At 38.0% G+C, this 24,556-nt stretch overlaps 2 protein-coding genes across 5 annotated transcripts; both read right to left on the reverse strand.

The window, feature by feature from the left end:
• Nucleotides 1-838: 838 nt before the first annotated feature.
• On the reverse strand, nucleotides 839-15,141 carry mylk2 (myosin light chain kinase 2). Of its 2 annotated transcripts, none has more exons than XM_065285435.2 (17): nucleotides 15,007-15,141; nucleotides 13,132-13,217; nucleotides 12,545-12,828; nucleotides 9,698-9,783; nucleotides 9,457-9,526; nucleotides 8,294-9,053; nucleotides 7,932-8,119; nucleotides 7,177-7,285; nucleotides 7,002-7,095; nucleotides 6,459-6,568; nucleotides 5,607-5,748; nucleotides 2,706-2,776; nucleotides 2,399-2,527; nucleotides 1,936-2,007; nucleotides 1,580-1,660; nucleotides 1,261-1,393; nucleotides 839-1,167 (listed from the first exon to the last, which is right to left on the reverse strand). In XM_065285435.2, exons 3-17 carry the CDS (start codon nucleotides 12,807-12,809, stop codon nucleotides 1,087-1,089), a joined length of 2,391 nt encoding a protein of 796 aa, XP_065141507.1. In that variant the 5' UTR covers nucleotides 12,810-12,828; nucleotides 13,132-13,217; nucleotides 15,007-15,141; the 3' UTR covers nucleotides 839-1,086. The 2 variants fall into 2 exon arrangements, with proteins under 2 accessions (XP_065141507.1, XP_065141506.1); XM_065285434.2 differs by having other exon boundaries at nucleotides 12,545-12,840; nucleotides 13,021-13,217.
• Nucleotides 15,142-16,187: 1,046 nt separating this feature from the next.
• On the reverse strand, nucleotides 16,188-24,022 carry tpx2 (TPX2 microtubule nucleation factor). 3 transcript variants are annotated; one of them, XM_073813028.1, is made up of 17 exons: nucleotides 23,872-24,022; nucleotides 23,179-23,299; nucleotides 22,951-23,094; nucleotides 22,758-22,866; nucleotides 22,593-22,667; nucleotides 22,171-22,299; nucleotides 20,170-20,279; nucleotides 19,794-19,957; nucleotides 19,518-19,686; nucleotides 19,261-19,399; nucleotides 18,964-19,180; nucleotides 18,769-18,864; nucleotides 18,518-18,688; nucleotides 18,168-18,314; nucleotides 17,854-17,965; nucleotides 17,452-17,618; nucleotides 16,188-16,583 (listed from the first exon to the last, which is right to left on the reverse strand). In XM_073813028.1, exons 2-17 carry the CDS (start codon nucleotides 23,282-23,284, stop codon nucleotides 16,473-16,475), a joined length of 2,166 nt encoding a protein of 721 aa, XP_073669129.1. In that variant the 5' UTR covers nucleotides 23,285-23,299; nucleotides 23,872-24,022; the 3' UTR covers nucleotides 16,188-16,472. The 3 variants fall into 3 exon arrangements, with proteins under 3 accessions (XP_073669129.1, XP_065141512.1, XP_073669128.1); XM_065285440.1 differs by having other exon boundaries at nucleotides 16,189-16,583; nucleotides 17,452-17,639; XM_073813027.1 differs by having other exon boundaries at nucleotides 16,189-16,583; nucleotides 17,452-17,639; nucleotides 23,879-24,004.
• Between the last annotated feature and the right edge of the window lie 534 nt (nucleotides 24,023-24,556).

A 24,556-nucleotide genomic window follows, 5' to 3' on the forward strand; every position in this document is an offset into this window, starting at 1 on the left:
TGTGACTTTTTCTATGTTTAAGTGCTATATTTTCGTCCCCAGTGCTTCTATGAACCTAGAAAACATGAAAAAGAACAACCCAGTAACTTAGTTTTGGTAAACCATCCTCTGCAAGCATGTGAAAAAATAGGTAATTGAAATGTAGCTCCCCCTGTGATGTCAGAAGACGATAATACCACCCCAAAATCTGCACTATCCAACCACGACACTGCGATTTGGTGCAGAGATCATTTGCATTTTAAAGAACACACCCAAAACAGCACATTTTTTCACACCTACAAAGTGGCAATTTTAACAAGCTATAATAACTTATCTGTGGGGTATTTTGAGCTAAAGCTTCAAATACATACTCTGGGGACACAAAATATAAAAAAAATCTTGTGAAATGTCCCCTTTAATACTTCTAAATTTTAGTGAACGTAATAAGAATGATTCATGCATTTTGCAATGCCTTTAAAAAAAATTCATCACATTCATGTATTGAAAGCAGACATTCCAAATAATTTTGATGGTAATGAAACCAGTCTAATTCAGTCTAATGAACTGTAGCATAGCTGACTAGTTTTATATCATGCATGTAAGTCACTTTGATACCACATATGTAAGAATTCACTTATACCCATTGTGCAAGGCCCTTTTTGTATCAAAGGCTCACTTTGTTAATAGTTTCAAACATAAATGGTAAAATATGAGATTTTTTTTTGCTGCATACACTTTGCTTCTTGCACTGCTGTGATGATAACCACAGACCTTCCTGTTATATTTTTGGGTTAGGGTGCAAGCCAATTTTCTAAGCTTTCACTTTAGGCTTTCCAGACACTGTTTTAACACTATTTATGCTTATTCAGTTCTATCCTCTGTCTGAATAACATGTGAAAAGTGTTTCCCTTAGAAAACTTTTATTTGTTTACAATGCCTTCAAGCAAAAGAAAAATAACATGCATTGGATGTACCAATTGGATTGTGTACTGTTACTTCCGTTGACTTAATTTAATAACACCAAGTTTGTGCTCACGATATATGAAAGATAAAGGAAAAGAACATTTACAAAGGCAGTAAAATCCCAATGTAATAAGAGGAACAATGTCAGATCCCCAATGATGTCAGGGAACCTGAACTTCCAATCTTCTTAAACCTATTGGCCGCAGCAATGGCTATGTAGTTTTTCTGTACAAAGACAAATGAGAAGAGAAAATAAGAAAAGGCATTTTGAGTGGTATGTGCTGCTACTTCATAGTCTTGGTTTTCTCTGTATTTCACCTTCCACATTCGTCTGGCCATGTACTTCTTAAGGAGGACTTGTGACTTGAGCACGATGTTGCTTTTCTTTGCTTTTTCCAAGATGTTGTTTAGCCATGGATGCTTGAGACACTGGCAAGCGCTCAGACGACCACTGCAAGAATGAGGACAGAAGTGAACGTAGGATAATAGAGAGACATAGGTTTCACTTTTCTGTTTGTGTAAATCATAGGGCACTAGGTAACAGACTATTGACAGATGCAAGAACTATAATGTATATGCAAATGTAATTAAAGAATTAGGGTGGGGAGTGAGACTTTCTCACTGTCTTCAATCTCACCTTCTCTCTCGGATCAGCAGGTTGGAGACAAAGTCCCGAGCCTCTGCAGAGACATGCTCAAAAGCATCCTCATCGAAATACCTGCACACATCCAACAGGGGGCGTCGTTAAACAAAACGAGCAGATTTTACTCTTTTATTAAAAAAATGTCATTACAGTTAAACAATTTCAAATTTGCTTTGGGACTAATGTGTGACCCTGTCTGTAAAAGTCTTATAAACCAAGTATGAAATTGGGAGCATCAAAGTTTGATTTCAATAATTGATTTTAATCTGTGACATCACAAAAATGACTTTAGCTGCATTTAAAGGCAGTGTATCATACTGTGATCTGTGTTGGAAAAACATATTGCCTACCAGTTGCCCATAAGCACATTGTTGAGGGTTTGGCTGTCATCATCACCCAGAAAAGGAGAAAGACCACTTAAGCTAGAAAAAAATAGTTTTTTCAATTTTCACAGTTTTAACTTTTAACAATTTGAAACAAACATATAAACTGTCTCTCTTGTTTTAGAACAGCTTGTACTTTTGACCCCTCCCCAAAATTTTGCCACCTATAAGACCAAACAGTTGACTGAGTGATTTGTAGCCCTGTTTGATGTTTTTGGCATTACTCCTTGTTCTGTTCCCTGTCTGCTCTCTTCAACATGCAAATTACATTATGCTTGTATCCTATTTGTATGCAAATAATTCATCAAATAAATTGCACTTATATACATGCAGCTAATCAGATTATGTTGGGATCCTCATCAGTTACACATCATATGTTGAAATGATTTTCTGGGAATTAAATATGTTTGCACAACTCAGTGTGACTCACAGCATATAAGTCACGACTCCCACAGTCCACATATCTGTTGGGAACGAGACAAAATCGAAGTTCACCACTTCAGGAGCTAAAAATTCAGGCGTTCCGAATGAAACCTTAAGTTTCTCTCTGGGTTTGTACCTAAAGATGGAAAACAGCCACTTAAACCTTATACAAACAAGCCACAGATACAATATTTGAATAATTAGATGTTCATTAATAAACAGTGGCCATTAGAAATGCAAATGACAGGCGTGTCCACAATACTAATATTGATTTAAGATTAAATGCAATAGCAATATGTAGTTATATTTCTAACCTTCTGGCAAGTCCAAAGTCTATGATCTTCACCTGATGGCTAGAGTGATTAACAAGAAGGATGTTTTCAGGCTGAAAAAGTGATTTAAAAGTGACAGATCATCATCATGTGTCAAAGAAAGAAACTCTGAAAGATGAATGCTCCACAATTGTTTCAACATATGAAATGTTGATTTTGATCACATGAATAAATAGATCAAAATAACCTGTACAATATTTGGATGAAAAATAAAATAAAATTAAATATGAAATAATAAACTTTGTAATGATAAAATAACAATATGGGGTTTATAAGAGTAAGAGTTCATTTTTAAATGCAATCCCAAAACTGATTTTATTGATTTTATCTTTGTCTACTTACTATTTCTAAAAACTATTCTGAAGTGAAAATGTGTTTTTTTATGTTTATATGTTTAAATTTCCCTACGAAAACCAATATCCTTTCACACCGGAAGCCATTTAAGAACCGTATGGATTGGTTTTTGATGGATGGATGCACTTAAATGGGTCAATATCCAATTGAAAGAAACAATAGAAACCATCACTGAGATTCTAATGGTTTTAATAATAAAACCTTTAGGAACCATTAGCTTTTACCATTATAACCATTACAAAATTCCTTTGTTTTGGACATTATTCCATTAGAATTTAATGGTCCCACCAACAGAACCCAGCACATAGGCATGCCAGTAAAGACCACAGACCGTAAAAAAATATGGACGTAGTGTCCGTGACGTCACCCATTGGTTTGTGAAGATCGTTTTTGAAGCTTAAAGTAGGCGTTGCCCGCCGTCGCCATCTTGGCGTCACCGCGAATCACTCGCGGAAAACCAAAAATGGGTAAAGAGGCGGGACATGGGTGAAGCTGAGGTGGCTCGTTGCTGAAACCACGCCCGCCTAGCTCGATTCCAGTGACAGCAGTGGCCGTTTACCCCTCACTCAAGTGGCCACGCCCTTAATTATGCAGAAGTTTAAGGCTTAAAGAGTAATGCTGCATTCCAGGCAGGTTTTTAAACCCTGTGAATTACGACTTCAAAAACACGACTCATGACTCTATGTGTTCCAGGCAGCCTGTAACCCGTGTTTTTACAACCTTCTACCTGTGAAAGTGCAGTGGAACGGCAGTCAAACTCGTGACTTCCCACCCGCGAACTCGTACTAGTTCAGAGTCGTGAGTCGTGATTTTGAAGTCGTGATTCACGGGTTACCGGTTGCCTGGAACGCAGCATAACTAAAGCCCTGGTCAGAGCCTGACTCGACCCACTGGCAATATTTGAAAAATGCAAGAAAAGTGAGCAGATCCCAACGAAGATAGAGGGACGAACTAAGCTCATATCAAGTGTGTGGTGAGATCGTAACAAGGGCGTGGTGAGCTTGAACCTGCTTACGTCACGAGTCATTTTTTGGACCCAACATCCAATGGGAAAATTCAACTGCAGTAGACACCGTTCAACCTGAAGAGGGCAGCAATCAGACGTTTTTACACCATATATTGTATTATTGAAACACTTTATATCCAAATGTCAAAAAAATTACTAAAATCAATAAACAGCAGCACTAATATAAAGCATCATTCTTACAGATCATTAACTAAAAAAAGTTGGTTTAGGGTTTAGTTACTCTTTAATATAATTTAAACGGATGAGTTACAAAAAAATCACCCCCCTCACAGTTGTCATGAAGCCAGGCAAAATTAGCTATACAGACCAAAAACACTTTTTGTATGATGCTTTAAACATATTATTTTCTACTGTAAATTTGGGCATTTTTAACATGGTGGTCTATGGGAATTGACTCCTTTTGGAGCAAGCCTCAAGCGGCCAGTCGATGAATTGTCGTTTAAGTCACTTCCGTATTAAGACCAGTACAGTTCCATTACAACCATTAAAACCATTAAATCTGTAAAATTTCTGTAATGATTTCTATTGTGTTTTTTTAAACAGTGCCATTATAAAGGTATTATTTCATGTAACTCAGACTGTGTTTTTGTGAAAGAAAGTAATTTATATCAAGAATATCTTGAAGATGAGTAAAATTATTTTCATTGTGGGGTGAACTATTTCTTTAAATGGCAGGGATGTCACTATTAATAAGTTTATTCTTACAATCTTCTTATCATGTTTTCACACATTAACAATAACAAACATAAATCGACAGCAACGGTTGTCATCTTAAATTTCTCATTGACGCAAACGAGCAAAGTCTATTTACCACACACACACACACACACACACACACACACACATTTCCCTTAGGCATTCCTAGTTGGAATAACAGATTTTACTATAAGCCTTTTCCATCTTCTGCAGTCATCATTTGAAAAAATAATGTGTGTTTTTCTTTTGGAAAAAGCTTTATTTATGTACAGTACAGGCCAAAAGTTTGGACACACTTGACTATAATGTTAACTATGATCTTAAAAATCATTTAATCTGATGATGTATGGCTCATTGCTTGAAATTACATTTGTAGACAAAAATATAGCTGTGCCAAACAGATTACTTTCTGTTATCAAAAAACTAAGATTTTATTTTACAATATTATTTTTGAAATAGATGACTTACACTGAATATTGAAGAAAAAGCAGCCAATAAGAGCCCGGATTAAATGTTAAGCCCTTCAATATTCTTTTAAATTCATCCTAAAGTGAAACTTCAAAAAGCTGCTTTATAAAATGACACAAGTATAGTTTTGCAAAAAAAAGAGTTTTGATTTATTTTGGATGCTTTTTGTCACCAACATAATTCCCCCAGTTTCATTTGAGTTATGCCATAGTTTGGACGAGTTTATTATTATTCTATCTGGAAAAATATAAATAAAGAACGAGTGAGTGTGTTTAAACTTTTGGCCTGTACTGTATGTATGGGAAAACCATTGTTGTGTACCATTTCGCGAGTGTTACCTTAAGGTCCAGGTGGAGTACGTACATTTGATGCATGTACTGGACGCCCTCACAGATCTGTTTAACAATCACCATTGCATCAACCTCAGTCAGAGGGCAGGTCTCATCCACGATTCGATCAAACAGCTCACCACCTTCCACACTTAATAAAACAAACAGAATGGCCTATTTGCACTGGTGTACCACAAGAAAGCAATATTATCTAGGCGTTTCTTTAGGTAAATTCAAATGCGCTGTAAGTGACTTCGGATAAAAGCATCTGCTGAATGCATTAAAGGTGTTATATGTAAACTATTTAGAACACTTGTTAAAGGTGACATAGAATGATTGAACGGGGTATTTATCCTTGTTCTGTGATGTGACATGTAGACAAAAATGTTTTTGTTTGGGTCTGTAATGCCTTAGAAGCTTCCTAAAAACCTCTCTCAGATAGCTCTATTAGGGTGGGGGATTTTAAACAAGTGGTTTTGCACCTATTTGGCCCCCCCTACTGGCTTAACTTGCAATCTCATTACTGATTGGCTGACTTTGCTGCCACTCAAAAAATGTAGCCAATTATTTTAAAGTGGAGGGGCAGTTAGATGCCTGTGATGTCATAAGCATCAGTTTTTCAGATTGGAACGTTTTCTGGCTGACATTTCTAAAAGAGGAATTACTATGAGACCGAGATGTTTAGCATGTCTAGCACTTTTTGTATGTTCGTGAATGCGGGTAGACTACCATTATTATACAAAGACAAGGTAAAAATGGTTTTTCATTCTTTGTCCCCTTTAATTAAGATAATGTCTACACATCATTCAGAAGGGCACATATACTGCAAAATGTTTTTGAAACGTTGTTAAAATAACTCACTACTCCACTATCAGCACAACTTGATTCTTGACCTCAAAAGCTTCATAGAGTTGAAGGATATTGGGATGGCTTAGTTGGTTCATGACTTGGATCTCATTTAGTGCCATGTCCTGCAAAACAGCATGCAAGTAAAGCAGAAAAGCTATTTTATCCTTAACTCTAACTGATGAGATGATGTTTTGTGAATGCTTTAATTCCTATTGGGTTATTCACACTACTATGCATTGTGTGCTAATATGTGACCCATGCCGTTAAAATCCAGGCAAAAGTCATGGGAATTATGGGAATAGAATAGGGAATTAATTTCGATCTTTGACATGACTTTGACATGACTCAGTCAATATTAAACATATCAAGGTCATATTGTTACAAAATGTTCTTTACATTAAAAAAATGACTTGTTTTCCCAGATGTTAAGTCTACAACTTTTATTAAAGGTTTTGGTACACTTCAAATGTTGACTAAAACATTCTTAGGTGTGACTGTTTAAAACAATTTCATGATGTAAATACACACCCACATTTCTGACCTACTGACACTTACTCTCTCTCTTCCATTTCTTGTATTGATAATCTTAGCGGCAAGTCTCATCCCCGTCTTGTTCTCCGTACATTTGTGAACCTTGCCAAATCGACCACTAGCAATACAGACACATGAATACCAGATTAACAACTAAATCGAGTAAATTCAAATTCAGTAGCAAAAGTTTTCATCTCACCCTCCCAGAACTTCTCTGGTATGGATACTGAAAGTGTCACAGGATGGAGGGTTTGACTTCAATGAAACAAACCGATGGGAGAAAGGTGCAGGCTGAGGTGAAACATCATCTAAAGAAGTCAGAAATGCGTATTATATTAGTAGTCAGATCTTCATTTGACTGGTCATTAGTAGTAAACGTTAGTGGCACCAGTTAAAGGGACCATGTCACAAAACTTTTTTTAAGATGTAAAATAAATGTTTGGTGTCCCCAGAGCACACATGTGAAGTTTTAGCTCAAAATACCATATAGATAATTTAATATAGCATGTTAAAATTGACACTTTTGGTGCCGTTTTGGGTGTGTCCTTTAAAATGCAAAGGAGCTGATGAAATTCAAACACTGATCGCAATGATGGTGGTTTGTTGCAATTGAAACTCAATTGTGCTGTCTATTATTTTCTCTCTCTCTCTTTCTCTCTGCTCTAAATGTCTGTGGTTGGATAGTGCAGATTAAGGGGGGGTATTTTTTATAATAAGATCTCCTTATGACATCATAAGGAGAGACAAATTTCATCATATGCTTGCAGAGAATGGTCTACCAAAACTAAGTTATTGGGTTGTTCTTTTTCACATTTTCTAGGTTGATAGAAGCACTGGCAACCCAATTATAACACTTAAACATGGAAAAAGTCAAATTTTCGTGCCATGGCCCCTTTAAAATTTTTCAAGTCTATTTGGCAAAAAACAGTTTACAAAGAAACAGTGTTTATATACCTATAACTTTCAAACAGGTTTTAGGGTGGTTGTTGGCCATATTTTGAGCAGTAGATTTGTCTACAGCTGGGCTTATTTTAATCTCTATTCCACCAGCAATGTGCTTTGGTGCTCCAGATATTTCGGTCCCTTTTTTTGGTGGTGGTGCCATGAGAGTCAAATCTGCTTTAGCAGCAGTGCCCTGTAATCTGTTTAAGACAAGACAGCATCATTATAGCATAACATTATAGCATATAGAAGTACAAGACAATTCATGTTCAAAAAAGCATCTTGAAGAAGTAAGCAAATCTATTTGCTAAACTAATGTTGAAAATATAAAGCATGCTTTCCATACTGAGACAAATAATGCACAATCGCTTCACCTTTGCAAAGAATTGGGACAGCTCTGGACTTGTCTGAGGAGAGAAGCTTCCTTTGTTGCCGTGGTAACCATCAAACCCATTGTTTTGGGGGGGTTATGGCTTGGTGGGAAGTGTGTTGAAACTTTTCCCACTTTTGTTCTTGGGATATTTTCTGATGGTTTCCCAGAACTCTGTATAGGAGGAACCAGATTTGATTTGGGGGGATTATGGCTTGGCGAAGAAGGTGTGGGAATCTTTGGTAAAGTCTCTTTAGGAGAAATGTTGGGTACCAATATGGCCACACTTGGAGCTGTTGTTGTTGGTGCAGGAGTAGCCGGTCCAGTTGTCTTGGGTTCATGTAATCCCACCTCTGTAGGTTTCAATACGACCGTGTCGGATGAAGCCACATGTGTTGTCATGGAAACAGAGGATGCTGTGGTTGCCTCACTGTTTGGTGGTGATACTTTTTTCTGGTTTTGGACTTCTGGCTTTGGTGAAGGACTCCTTGGAGCGAACAAGTTCTGGGTCACCACAGATATGGAGGGAGCAATGGTGGGCGTCTTCTTGATATTATTCTGGTTTGGTTGCGTATTTATATTTTCCACTTTATTAATATTCTGTGTTTGGCCGTGACGCTGTGTTATGTTTGATTTTGGGGTTACTCGTTCTCCTTTCTTTTGTAATTTAACTTCATGCTGAGCTTTGACTTCTGTTGAATCTTTTTCAGATAGATGATCTTCTCTTCTTATTCCATTGTTTTCATTTACTTCCAGCAAAATGCCTACATAGACACACAGACATAGACATAACACATATAAACATGTGAGTCTTGCATTTTTTTACTAGACAAATTTTATATTTAATTATATTTTTTGTGTTCGAGTTAAAAAGGACATTTTATGAATACATTTTGTCATTTTATTTCTTCACATTTCATATAATTTAATAGTGAGTTATAGAGCATTTTGTACTAAGTATACATTTATTGTTTGTTGTTTAGTCATGTGATTTGTAAGTTGCCCTGTCATACTGCAAGGAGTACAGTATAAATAGTTAACATGTTAACAGTCCTGTCACTATAATTTATTTCCATCACATTAAAACTGAACAAGGGAATCCTGTGGCTCAACTTCAATTTTCCAAATGACTGCAATAGTGCCAAAATGTTTGATCATTGTCGTCACCTTTCTCTAATGCAGCATGGGACACTATTTTACATTCTCTAGGTCTGTCCAACCGAACATAGACCTCCTCCTGTCATAGACAAAGATAAAAAATTTGGTTACAATCATGTGACATACAAGCATAGCAGTGGTCAGTGATTAATGATGGCAAAGGCATGTATATAAATATTCTATTTTTAAAAGACTTTTTATAAGTCACACCTTAAAAAAACAGTGACTATATAAAATGTTATCTACTAACCACAGAGGTGCGAACAGGAAGTGACTTCCTTCTCTGTAGGGCCACCAAAGGCACAGACACTTTTTCACACAGTCTGTCTTCTAGACCTATATATTGAAGAAATACAACAGAATTACTTAATAATATAGTCTGTGAAAAGCCAGTTAAAGTTTTTTTTGTGATTTTGTGTACTGTTACATAATGTTAAGCACATTTTGTGAAAAATAATATTGACTGAGTAGGATCATGTCAAATATTGAAATCAAGGTGAAATCAATTGTTGAAATCAAACTTTGATGCTCCCGATCTTATTGTTGAATTATGAGACATGGATTTTATAGGCAGGGTCACATTTTAGTATAAAGTAATATCAAAGAGTATAGAAGCACAAGAGGGGAACTCTCATTCGTTTTTGGCAACAGTCACTAGGTGGCGCTTCAGTAGCACGGCCGCCATTTTGGAATGAAAATTCTCACAGCCAATTCATTCTCAGCGAATCTCACAGCCAAATCAGAAGCGCAATAGTAAGTTTCTTAAATAAAAATTTTTTTCACTTGCTACACCTACACAAAATGCTGTATTGTCTTGTATGTATGTGTTGTGTTGTTTTTGTTATCAGTTGTGGAATCCAATCATTAAATAGATACACATTTGAGGTATTTTTTTCTTGCTTTATATTGTAATTCTATTTTATGCTACTTTACACATTTACTATTATTATTAGTTACCACTCCACTAGGTATGAAATCTATTTTGTACATATTAATATCCCACTACAAACATGATAATATTATGCATGATGCATTGCTCTGTCTGTTATCCTAAAACTGTTTTTTTTAACTTAATCCAATTCGAGCAATTCAGACGTATATGTGTGTAAGAAATTAATTTCTCTGTTCCCCACACCCACTGTTTTTACTTTTATAATGCAGTTGTTTGTCATCTTATAAGTCATTTTATATTCCTCATATTTTATGATTAAGCAATAATCACTTTCACATATTTTATATTAAGTACACCATGGTTTTGTAACTTCTCTATATGGTTTCGAATCATGTTATAAATGAATTAAAATGTACCCAAAAGTCCCTGGATTAACTTCTCCTTATGGCTGATGCTGATCTAGTCACATATGCATGTCGAACCCCATGACTGCCCATCCTTGGGGATACTTCTTTAAATTATGAGACTTCCTTATGCTTATTGTAAATTGTCTAAGTTGCCAAAACATTGGACATAAGCTTGGAATATACCGGAGGGATTATGTGACTAATACCAGACACCTGTTTGGAAAGATCTTATCTAGTCTCAGGTGACTAAGACTTCCTCTTGTATCACTATATATTGAGATGCTTTACCAATAAATGTTTGACCATGATTGGAACAGATCTTTGTGTCTGCATCTTTCATAGCCCCTGATCAGACTCTTTGCTGCTCATCTCATATCTCTAGACCTGCTTAGAAAAATACAATTCTAACAATGTGTGTATATGTGTATGTATATGGAGCCATAAACTGGATGAGTTTAAGTCGGTATGTTTGTATGTAAAATTAGCCTATATAAAAGTGGAAGACTTGTCTAAATATCTGAAAATACGCTGTAAAAAGGGATTAATGATCACTGGTCTGATTGTATGTTATTCTGTGTAATCATCATTCAGTTTGAATTTGATCTTTTAATGTACAAAGTAGCTGATATTGCCATCACTTCTAGTTGACTCCCGAGTCGCTTTCATTCCAAAATGGCGGATTTGTAGGGCTGCTGCTGGGCGCTGGTGTTGCAAGTCACAGGCGGTTCCCACTGCGCATGTCGGGGTCAGAAAAGTCATTACAGCAGATTGAGTTGCGTATTATTCGGTATCGTCAAAAATGTTTACTTGCTTCGTGGGCTTTGAAAATCGCATCAGGTCTTCCGTTACGTTTTCGCACTTCATGCAGAATCTCAAAAACAAAAAATACAACATCTGCGGCTGCAAGCAATTAACGTGCAGACTGGGACAATGCAAATATCAAAGAGGCTTGTGTTTGTAGTTCTCACTTCATTTGAGGTAAGTCATCATTTTTCAGCCCTGTTAGGTTAAATTATAAAGCCAGGATAGTATAACAGTTTGATCCCATGCTGCGCGCGCACCCGATAATCATTCAATGTTTACAAACCTTGAAGGGGTCTAGTAAGCCATCAGATAATAACACCATGTTTATATACAGTAATAAAAGAAAGACTGTGAATTTAATAGGTTTAAATTTAAAGTCTCTGTAAAGTCAATCTTCAAAATTGTTTTTAAACATATTAAAAATGTTCGAAATGTAGTTAGATCGTTAAACATTTTTACTATTTCTAGCGAAGGGCGTGGTTTCAGCGCCGACAGCGGAAACGCCCCCCACCGATTGAGAGCAGATAATGTTACCTATTTATCCAAGGATTTGATCACTTTTTTATTTTTTTGATAAGATTTTATTTACTTTATTTACAGCATTCAAATTGGTAGGGGGGTTATAACACACTTTTCTGCAGTGTGACAAACTGAGAACACATTTAATATCTGACTTTAAAGGGACTATAAAACAGAAGCAACATAACTAGTTATAACTAACGAGGTTAGTCAAAAACTAAATACGTACTAAATACGTAAAATGATTAAAAATAAAAATAAACAAGCATTAAAATAAACGAAAAATCTAAGTGTCTAAGTAAATCTTAGTGTTAGGACATTTTTATACCAAATACTGTACTTCTGTCTAGTTATGCCAAACTCTAGCATATTTTATTTTGTAGAAATTGTGGGAGGCCTTCAAATATTGTTCATGCTGAGGTAGATGTTTAAGTAAGATATAAAGATGTCAGCATCATATCTCTGTTTTCCTTACCACGTGCCAGATCCTCCAGGGCTGTTCTCATCTCACCGACTTTCCTTTCCAGAGAATCCAGAAGTCTGCTATGAGCTGATATCTGGCTGGTCATGGCCTCCTGCAGCGTGCCGTGTTGTGCACACGTCCCACACATGGGACAACCTCTTCCTGAGCTCCGGGTGAGGAGCTGGTCCACTTTGAAACGCAAGTCATCAACTTTGGCCTCCAGGGTTGTGGGGTGGGACGGAGGCACAAGGCATTTCATAGCGCCCTTGACAGACATACATTAATGGATAGTTGATCTAGATAGAGAACTGTTTAATAAGGACAGGAAACCTGGTGTTAAAGTCAAGAAGCTAAAACACATTTTATAACAGTTCACTTTAATAAATCTGTAGTTTGACAAATTAATTTAATTTTAAATATAAATGTTATTATAAAGCCATGTCATCCTTTACATATGATAAATACACAAATAAGTACTTATCACCCACCGTCAAAGATGTTTGTTCAGACCAAAAGGTCCAGTAGTGTGCATCTGTTCTTCACAAAGAGGTTGAAAACTTGGGTCTATGATGTTTTGTAAAAGCTCACAGAGTACCAACCTATCAGATTCCTTTTTTATCTGAGCTCCATGGCCAACACACCAGAAATAGGCAGACCAGAGGGGGCGGAGGGTCCTAAAGAGTGACTTGCGATAATAAAGGCACGTACAACAGGAATGGTTGGGGGGCATGGGAACAAAGAGGGAAAAGTATGAGCGTAATGAAGTCTCTGTATCTCTGACTATTGTTGTATGGTATGCTGTTATATAATTAGCTCTTCGTGTATCTTTAATGGAAAAAACATTGTGGCCTTTGCTGAATTTATACATAAATCAGAAACATATTGGATGTTTATGTAGGCTAATGTCTTCAAGATAAAGTTTAATGATGGGTTTAAACAAATGTGTGAATGTTAAACAAGTCCTTCATAACAAATAAAGGCAAAAGAATATGTCAACGTTTGCATAATACTGTCAGTCAACACCTTTTATTATATTACAGGGATAGTTCACCCCAAAACAAAAATTTTTTCAACATTTCCTCACTCTCATGTTGTTACACACCTGTATAAATGTATTTGTTCTGATAAACACGAAGGAAGATTTTTTTGAGGAATGTTCGTAATCGAACCGTTCCTGAGCCCCAAAGAAATGTAAACAGGTTTGTAACAACATGATGTCAGTGAGTCAATGATGACTCATTTGATCAATTTAAATTTTTGGGTGAACTATGCCTTTATCTGGAGTTTGACTCCAACATAACACAAGATTAATACTTTGCATTGCCCATTAACTGATCTTTATATTCATATTTCATGTTTTCATTTTATTAAAAAATTAAAACTTCATCAAAATAACATTTACTTGACAACTATTTCCATTAACACCTCTCAGATTTAAAAACAACGTGACTTGGGTGTGATCCACAACGTCTGCCTTAATTTACATTTATGCATTTGGCAGACACTTTAATCCAAAGCACCTTTTAATCCTTTCAAGCTATGCACTTCCTGATCTGTGGTCTCTGGCATCAAACCCATGACCTTTGCATCACTAATACAACGCTCAACCGAATGAACCACATGGAATTGCCATACAGTATGTCAACAAACTCCCAACTAATTCTACATTAATTTATAAATTAATATTAATTTGAAATTCTGAATTTATTGAGTTTTTAAGTTGAACTGAAGTATTTTGTTCAAGATTGCCAAATTGCAGCCAAATTGGACTTCTAATGCCACCTAGAGTCAGAATAACTAAAAACAATGTTTGGGTATGGAGGACACTGCAGAAAATTTACAGTCAGACATCAACTTCATAAAAAAAACTCTCTCTTTAAACAATATCATGTAGTGCAGTTGTTTAGTAGCCTTATTTTTCCCAAGGTTTAATTATACTAAATTTTATAAAATGTGACCCTGGACCACAAAATCATCAAGTTATAAGAGTAAATTTGTGGAAATTGAGAGTTATACTGTACATTATCTTAAAGCTAAATAAATAAGCTTTCCAATAGTGCATAAATAACTGGTTAAGATATGAAAATATTTGGCCAAGACACCTCTATTAAAAAAAAATGTAGAAAATCACCTTAAAGTTTTCCAAAAGAAATCATTGGGAACTGCATCCGCCAAAAAAAATTAAAGGTATAGCGGAAGATTTTCCCGAATTATTTAAAAGAACCGCCCCTCGATATTTAAAAAAAAATGCTCCAGAGAGGGAACGCCTGTTAAGCGCGTGCACGAGACAGAGAGACAGCGTGCAGGAGCTCAGTTCTTCTCTTCGCTCTGTTTACAAGTTTCTGTCGGCATGTTTACCGTGTCTGTGCGGTTCGTGACTTGTGCCAGGGCTAGCATCGCAAATCATAGCTTACATCAACTTTTACCAGCAGTGATTTTAAATGGATTTCTCCAAATAGCATGACAAAATGTACCTTTCCAGTAGAAACTTCGCGTGGGAAGCCCAACCTGTCCTTTTAGCTCACGCCAGCGTGTGAAATAGTCTCCCATAAACATGTGGTCTTGTTTCTTTATTTATAGTCCTTTCTCTTCTTGTCATACAATTCGTAGACACTTTTTCTCTTGCGACCCTCAGACATTTTGAAAAAAAAAAAAGTGAGAACGCGACCTTCAATGAATGGTTGAAACCGTAGCACAACACACATACACGTGAAAGTGCGCATGCGCAGAAAGCGAACGTAGAGGCGAGCACGTGCGACGGTTATACGTCAACATATAATCAGAATGATTGACATCTGGGATGACCAATAACAGTGGTGATCCACCCGGAAAACGAAAATCTTCCGCTATACCTTTAAAGCGTAACTAAACCCCTGGTCAGAGCTTGACTCCGCCCACTGGCAATATTTGAAAAATGCAAGAAAAGTGGGCAGATCCCAATGGAGATAGAGGGGACGAACTAAGCTGGTACCAAGTGTGTGGTGAGATCGTAACAAGGGCGTGGTGAGCTTGAATCTGCTTACGTCACGAGTCATTTTTTGGACCCAACATCCAATGGGAAAATTCAACTGCAGTAGCCACCGTTCAACCTGAAGAGGGCAGCACTCAGACGTTTTTACACCATATATTGCAGTATTGAAACACTTTATATCCAAATGTCAAAAAACTTACTAAAATCAATGAACAGCACTAATAAAGCATCATTCTTACAGATCAGTAACTAAAAAAAGTTGGTTTAGGGTTTAGTTACTCTTTAAGTTTCGATATTTATGGTAGGAAATTACAATATATCTTCATGATCTTTAGCTTATTATTTTTACCCATACCATGCATTTTCAGCTTTTGCCAAAACTGGAGCAAACCCCTGACACCATCTCACACCCCCAGTTAAAGGTGAAGAGGACGATTTCTGAAAAACCGACTACCAAAACGCACTTGTAGCCAATCAGCAATAAGGGGCGTGTCTAACCAACAACGTTGCCTGGGTTGCGCATGTGTGGTTCTATCAAATGAAGGTCCAGATTTTATTTTGGTAGGGGCGTGTTTGTTTAGGTGATTTCAAATATCAACATTGGCTTTCAGAGATCATGCACCCTGCCTTTAAAAAGTAACCCTGCCACAAAGTCAACTGAAAATACATACAGCATTTGTAAAGGTTTCTTTATTATAAGCAATGGAAGAAAAGTTAAAAAGGACAGAAAAATATATCGCATATACAGAGAAAATTGAAATATCTATTATAGGCGGACATCACAAACCTTGTAAAAGCTTATTATCTAGGCTAAAAAATAAAATAACAAACCATAGGAGGCTTAAACGTAAGCCACAGGAAAGAAAAACCTGGTATACGAAATTTTGAATAGTCCGTATTGCAAAGGGTCTAATAAAAAGCAATACATATAAAAAACAAGTATGTACAATTAAGTCGATGTAATGCATTTTACATGCGGAAACGATCTGAAAAATTGGGAGATTGTGGCACTGTAAGGGCCGCCCCGCTCTTTTTCACTTCCACAGGCTTGTAATGTTTGATTGGCTGGGCTTTGTGCACCTTCAGAAAATGAAAAGAGAAGGCAGAATTAATGAACATCCTACTAGGACTGGAAAACATCTTAAAGGAACACACCCACATTTTGGCTTATTCACCATATCCCCCAGAGTGAGAAGTCCATACATACTGTTCACATCTCCGTGCGGGCTGTAACTGTCTGACGCAGCCCCCCCCGCTAGCTTAGCACAAAGACTGGAAGTGAATGGCTCCAGCTAGCATACTGCTCCCAATAAGTGACAAAATAACACGGACATTTAGCTATTTATGTGTTGTGATTTGTATAGTCACTTTGCGTACAAATAACAAGGTCATATGTAGTGATGCACCGATACCGATACTTTTCTAAAGTACTCGAACTCGTTAAAAGTACCCCGATACCAGGGATCGATACCACAGTCTGAGAAATGTCTATGTTTGAGCGGCGTGTAAGGGGTTAATGTCTCGTGTTGTCCAAAGAGGCAGAGTTTACAACAAACTGGAAAACTCGTCCCTTGTTTTTTTGTTAAATTATATGGCTAAAGCTGTTACCTGTAAATTTAAATCATGTTTTTTATTAAGTACTCGGTATCGGCAAGTACTGAAATGCAGAACTCGTATTCCAAAAAAAAGGTATCGGTGCATCCCTAGTCATATAAGACACTGCCATCTTTTAATCGTATACATACTGGGAACTATATTCTCAGAAGGCGAAGCACTTCTAGTATGCTAGCTGGAGCCATTCACTTCCAGTCTTTGTGCTAAGCTAGCGGGGGCTGCGTCAGACAGTTACCGCACACATGGAGATGAGAAAGGTATGTATGGACTTATCTAAGTCAAAATGTGGGCATGTTCCTTTATGACACACGCAATCTGTAACCATCCACGTTACCTGTTCCTGCCGTAGCCTTGCAATCTCTTCCTTTTCTCGTTCTTCTTGTTCTCTAGCACGTTCCTCCTCCATGCGAGCCTTCAGCGCCTCCTTCTCGCACAACTCCTTCTCAAACTCCAAACGTTCCTTTGCCCGCCGTTCTGTCAACAACTGGAAACCCTCTGGAACTGCAGAATTAGTAGTATTGGCTTGAGAGAGTGCCAAAGGTGAACAAGGATGACCAGTTGAAATGGTCAGGAAGAAGTGACAGCAGCAGGAAAGGGTGGGGGGGAAGCAAGCGTTTCAAGTTTTAACAATGAGCTTATTAACACGATCACTTAAAGCCAGCAACCCCAAGAAAGCTTCAGACTGGAGATCTGAACATCTGTAGGTGGAAAATACGCAAACACCAATGAAACATACCCAGAATGGACCGATTCTCCTTCTTTGGTACAAAAGGCTCCTTATGGGTAATCATGTTTGGTCGAGCCTTAAAACAAGCTGCTTCAGCCTGATGTTTCAATTCCTCTCTCATCTAGGAAGAAATAAGCAAGCAAGCAAGAAAGCAAGCAATAAATAACTGCAACTGAACTAGAATGACCATCCATGAGCTAACTTCTTATAAGGTTGATATTAATGTTACAAATCCTTTTCCCCAATCACCTATGGCCATTCTGATAGGTGTCGCCCACTTTACATGTTCAAAAATACTCAAGTTGCCAAAATGAAGTGCTTACCATCTGTTCCCAGCGTTCACCTTTCACTGCTCCTCGTTCATCAGCCATCAGCTTGAATGGAGCAGGTTTGGTGGGCTCCAGTACCTTTTTCTCAGGTAGGTGTACTTCATGGAAGTCAGGAAGGGGTTGGGCCTTGAATTTTGGCACCTGTGTAAATTGGTGAAAAGAGAAAAAAATAATTTATTTTTACCACAAAAACTTCAGGGATCAGATCACTTCTGAATTTAAAGGCAGGGTGAAATTTACTAGAATAACTCCAAATGTGTTTGTCTGAAAGATGACAGACATGTGTTTCTCAGATTGCTTGAGGTGGAGTAAATCATGGGGTAACCTCCATAAACATGAATTACCTCTTCATTTCTCAGTTCCTCCAATTTCTTCTCCTTCATTGCTCTTCGCTCCCGCTCACGTTCCTCGAATGAAAATGGGCACATTTCCAACTGGCTCTTAACTGGAATTTTGGGCTGGAAGGGTAGGAAATGGGGCACAGCGAGTGCCTTAATCGGAGCAGGAGGCTTCTCCTAAAGATAGCAAAGGAATTTGTTAAGGACATTTAGTCAGAAGTAATTCCCATTAGGGAACACCAAAGATTAACCTTTACCTCTTCCGGTTTCTTTTCAATCCGCACTCTGTTTTTAAGAGCAAACGCTGGGGATTCGGGTACAGTTGGATTGAGCACCCTTTTCTCAGGGACACCCTTGAAGAATAAAAAAGCAGAAATGACAACAAGTGAGAACATATCTTAAAAAAAAAAAAAAACCAATCACAAAAAAGAAAAAAGGCAGAAGATACCAACCACAACTTCCTCCAGAATTCGGGTTGGAAGAGGTCTGGAATGGAAAGTGTGATCCTCTGGTTCATCAGGCTTTTTGTTAGCATGTCTCTCATGAAGGCGCTTCTCGATCTCAAGCTGGAAGCCCTCTGGTCGAGTGGCTTCCTTAACCGCTGGCTTTTTGGGTACAATAGCCTCTTGTAGAATTTTTCGGTTGAGTTCTAGCGCCCTAAATTTAAACCTGAGGTGATGGAGGAGATGTTTGTTACTTGTGCTAATAACCCGAATGCATTTAGAAGCAAAGATCAGGGCGACACTCACTGCCTCAGTTTCTCTGCTTCCTCGGCTTCAATCTCCGCAGTGCTTTTCATCGTGGTGGGCCGATGCCTCTGACGAGTCATCAGCTGTGGAGTTTTAGGGTGTGTGATCTTCAGTTTATCAGTCTTTACTGGTGATGGTCCTGCAAATGAGACGAAGTCGCAAACAAATTGATTTAAGACACGCCTAAGGCTTAAACTTAAGCTTAGGATAAACACTATTAGACAGTGTCTGGGTACAGACTCAGACAACAGACGCACCTCTCTCCTGGGTCTGCCTGCTGCGCAGGTGATAACGGGTGGGTGTTCGTTTCTCGAACTGCTCAATCTGCTGGGCCATTGGCACGTAGCTGCCTGCCTCCTCTAGCTTTCGTTTGCCTCTGGAAAGGTTGAAGGGTTTGGGAATGGTTGTTCCCTTTGGAGCCTTCAACTAGAAAAACAACAACATGAAGTCTGTTAATCTCTAGTTTAAAAACCCACAATAAGATCTTATCCAATGCAAAAAACTTTGCTCTAAAAGAGTAATAGGTAACTCACGGGGGAAGATGGGTGTTTGCGGAGCTGAGAGTTGAAGTTCATTTCCTTGTAAGTGTGGTCTTCCATAGAAGATCCATCCGTGTGGTTCTTCAGCCTGGCATCTGAACGGAAGTTAAACTCTTTGGGAATGGTGGTGGACAAAACTTGCTTTTTCGGTGGCTGGCCTTTAAAAACAAAACAAAACAAACCAAAGCAGGCCGATGCTTTAGAAACAGCAAATAATGAATGAACAAGCCCTTTGCAAAACTCACACTCACTCTAAAGCAGCAGATTCTGATCTTTAACAATAGTAGCCCGCATTGAAAAGCAACTACACAAGCTGTTATTGTCCTGAGACAAAGGAGTTTGCTTTGAGAATGAATGAAATGTGACTTACTACCAGCCAGTGCAGCCCTATAGCTAGCTTCATTCTTCCGCCGGTGTTCGGCCACCTCTTTCTGAAGAGCTTCAATGCGCTCCATCTCCTGCTGTTCTGTGCTTTTCTGTCTGTAATTCAAAGACAACAGAAAAGTAAATAAAGAAAAACATAATCTCTAAACTACAGTAAAATTACTTCCAAAAACCAATGCATCATTATTAGGAAAACACAAATGAGAGCACAAAGCTTCAATTTTAATGCTTAGAGAATTTATGATTATGACACTAAATATGGCCACTCTGGTGGGAAAAGTCCCACCTTCTGGTTAAAGGTGCTGAAGAATGCTATCTAATACATAAAAGGTATGTGCAGGGTTCCCACACCTTAGGGGCTGTTTACACTTGGTATTAAGATGTGTTTTCATCGATCGGATCACAAGTGGACGAGAGAGACACATTGCGTTTACACCTGGTATTTAAATCCGTCTCTTTTGTCCACTTTCGACCACATCTGTCCTGAATACATACATGAGGGGGTGGTCGGTGAGACGGGGGGCGAGTCTCTCTGCTGTCATTCAAACGCGAGCGGGAGTAATTATGAGTTTATATGGACGCGAACTTATATTATGTCGGAGCCCGCTGCTTGTTTAGTAAGTAAACATGCTGCACAGTGTTTTGTACGTTTATTTGTTGGAGCTTTCTTTGAATTTTCAGCGCAATTGATGAAATAGGATCGCGCAACTTTCACGCTTTCAAAACGAAACTACGGAGAACACCCCGCAGTAGTTTTATCAATGAAAGGCTAAAAATAGCGCTGTTCACCGTATGTTCACGGCAGAAGTCAAAAAAGACGTAAAATTAGTGTTTAATACCTTAGATTAGATAAATGGGCGGAGAGAAGGCGGTCGCATGTGGCTGTTCGAACGCATTCAACCACATTGCGTTCCGCAACTCCAAAGCGATCCGATCGAAAGTGGTTTCGACTACCTCTGAATGTGGTTGAAAGTGGTCGAAAGTGGACGCGTTCAAAACGTTTTGAACACGGTTTACACCTGGCATTAACGTCGTCCACTTGTGATCCGATCAACGAAAACGCATGTTAATGCCAAGTGTAAACAGCCTCTTAGTTAACTTCAAATTCAAGGACCTTTCAAGGACTTTCCAGATCCAATAACCTCAAATTCAAGGACAAAATGTGGGGACACATTTCAAGTGAGAACAAAGTTACATCATGTTATCTTTTAAGATACATTGTTACAGTTCCGTTTTGAGGGAACTTGCCCTGCGTCACTGGGTGACACTTTGGGGACGCCTCCAGGGGTAAGTGCATCTAAATGTGTATATCAAATTCAACCAATGGTAAGGCTTAACGACAAAGACAGGGTGACGCAGGAGCCAGGAAGTATATCGGAAGTATATGACATATTGCCAAAGACGGCGTTACAGGGACGCAGGAAGTATGGCAAGGGAGACGCAGCGTCTTGTTCCCTTTTCAGGGAACAACAGTTACATACATAACCGGAGACGTTTTCATGTGTCAAACACAACTATGCAAAAAACCATTTTGGTATGAATCAACATTCGCATACAAAAGATATAAGAATTTAAAGCGAACAGTTTAGCACATGTGCTTAAAGTCTAGAATTTTTGATATTATCCTACAATACACAGGGAAAAATGTCTAGGTAAATACAGTTTTACAATCTATGGGACCTTTTTAAGAACCAATTAACCAATGATAACGACAGCCGATTCTATGGGGGACGAGATTTATGCAGTCGCAGGAGGTGCTCACCAACTTTTTTGTTGTTGAAACAACTTTGGAAAAGGGTGTTTTGGTGCAATTTGAGCTTAAGAAACAAATGTTATTGTATAGTTGATATCAACTGTTGGTCAAAAATGTGTTGCTTTATTGTGCATGTGATTTTATAGCAAACATGTCCACCTAGTGGCACGAATTCCCTAAAGGAACTGTTCAATTTCCCCCACATAATTTCCAGGTAGTAAGACTCTGACTTACTGGGTGGCATTATGGGCAGACACATCATGTGAGATGGCAGCTGAGGTCTTTGTTGCAACAGGTTTGTTCCTCAGTCTTACACTGTTCCTCACAGCACTGCTGCGTCGAGCTGATCTGGATGTTGAGCTTCTGCAAGAACATATAGCAAAATGATTGGATTACAACCTCAAGTAATGACAGATTAACGCTAAATAGTGTTACTTTTAAGTAACCAAACATCCAACCACCTGTGCAACCACCTAAATCCCCACCAGATGCCCCTTAACTTCTTGGCAAACTCAAGCCAAGCTCAATTTTACCTTCGCCGCTTAACAACTCTCCTTGCCGTGGCTGCTGGTACAACTCTATGCAGCAAGACAAATTGGCTATTTGAGCTTCCTGCAACACGCTATAATGACTCTACGTATTAGAAATACAAATACCTTCTTTTTTTAACAGCAGGGGGTGTTGTAGGAGCTGTGGGCTTATCGTTTTTGGGCACAGGCCGTTTTGATACTCTGTAAAAAAGGTAGATATGGTTGATTTGGTCATTTTATGGGTTTTAAAGAGTAGGGTGTTAAATGAAGTAAATCTAAAATCCTCCATACCTGCGTGGTTGAGCAGGAACAGCTTTATGGTTCTGAGCAGGCGCCGCAGTAGTTCTGCCGTTCCCCCATGATGTGACAATATTAGATGGGGGATTTGCAGATGTGCTTTCTGCAAATTAAAAATGGAGAAGATTCTGTATAGATATGATTTTACACAAAACAATGTAAACTATAAAAAAGCTGTTTTTCTAACCTGAGATCATGGTCTCCCCTTGTTTGACCATAGGAGCTACCATAGCTTTGGGCCTGTCATCAAGGGTTTCAGCAAAAGGCTTTGTTGTCCGTGAAGGCGTGATGAGCTGCTCCATGGCACCAGTCTGAGGAGCTGCCTTTAAATCTTAATTAAGACAAAATGCAAAATCATTGTAAACCTCTAAATGATACACCTGGGGGGGAATTAACTATTTGGATCAAGTCTTACCAAACCACTGATCTGCATTATCTTTAAGGTCCAAGAAATCATCTATAGACTCTATGACATGATTTGGGCAATCCAGTGTGTATGTATCAGCAGAGCCCCTTTCCATATTTGCACCAGGAAGCTTTAAATAAAAAACAAAGTCAGGAAAGTTTTACACTTCAACAAACTGTATGATGTTGTATAAGTTTTAGAAAACGTTAACGAAAGCGCGAATCAACTTCTCCTGGACAGTGTGGCGCAAAATGGCAGTTAATGGCCGACCTCAGATCAAAGGCCTAAGTTGGTCTGAATCAGTAAACTTACTTTAGTTCCTAAAAACTTAAATATAGTTTGTAATATAACGTTACCTTAAAATAAAATACCTATACTTGACTAACATTGAGTTACATAAGTTTCTACTCAAAACAATGAACAGATAAATGAACAGAATGAACAGGAATAACAACATTACAGAATTTAAACAAATGCGGTTTGTAAAAATGCAGATATATGGCTTATATTCATTAATTACTTTAAAAAAGTAAATAAACATCAACCATCACATTCAGTTGTGCATTTAATTTAGAGATAAACTAACGTTAAGTTACACGGACTCCCTTCGGTGGCAGCCCAATGCGAAAAAAAGCGTAATATAGACCTAAAATTAAACACATAAAATAATAAGAACATACTGCGTCAAAAAGTAAGACTTACACTTCACCTCGATGCCTTCGATCACAATCTTAAAGCTTGAAAAGAAATACAGAAATAAAATCTTGAAACGGCAGACGTCCGTGCAACCGAACTACAAACAACCGTACTGGGAATCCAGTTTGAAAGTCCGTGCCGTTGGAACTGCGTTTACAAACCAGCCAATCAGAGGCGTGAACGCGACGCATCTCAATTCTTATTAGCTCCTCGTTTGTGATGTCAGTGAATTTAATAATCACGTGACTGGCTGTAGCGCCCTCTTGCGGATAAAATGTGCATTCGACTTCATGTGGTGCTGCGCAGACTGATCGGCGTATGACATCAAGTACCGCGAGAGCGACTGGAAAGCACAGCCAAGCATTCGAATCGCTCTCGTGGTACTCTGATGTCATAGCCGATTGGTCTGCGCAGCGCCAATAAGATCAAACAGACTAAAGAAACGAACAAAACACAGGGAAGGCATTTAAAAACTGGTTGTATCTTGTTTTCTGTAAAAACGGATTAAAATATAAAATTATACATTTATTGCATACAACAAACACCCTCAAGTGTTGTTATATCCAAAAATAAATGTAATTAAATATAATAAAAAATATAAATTTACTGCTAATCAAATTGCCCCTTTTTCTTATTTTTTTTATATATAAATTTATTCATTTTCCAACATTAAAAAAATGGGTACAAAAGA

The sequence above is a fragment of the Paramisgurnus dabryanus genome, chromosome 21, assembly GCF_030506205.2.
Source record: "Paramisgurnus dabryanus chromosome 21, PD_genome_1.1, whole genome shotgun sequence".
NCBI classification, from domain to species: Eukaryota; Metazoa; Chordata; class Actinopteri; order Cypriniformes; family Cobitidae; genus Paramisgurnus; species Paramisgurnus dabryanus.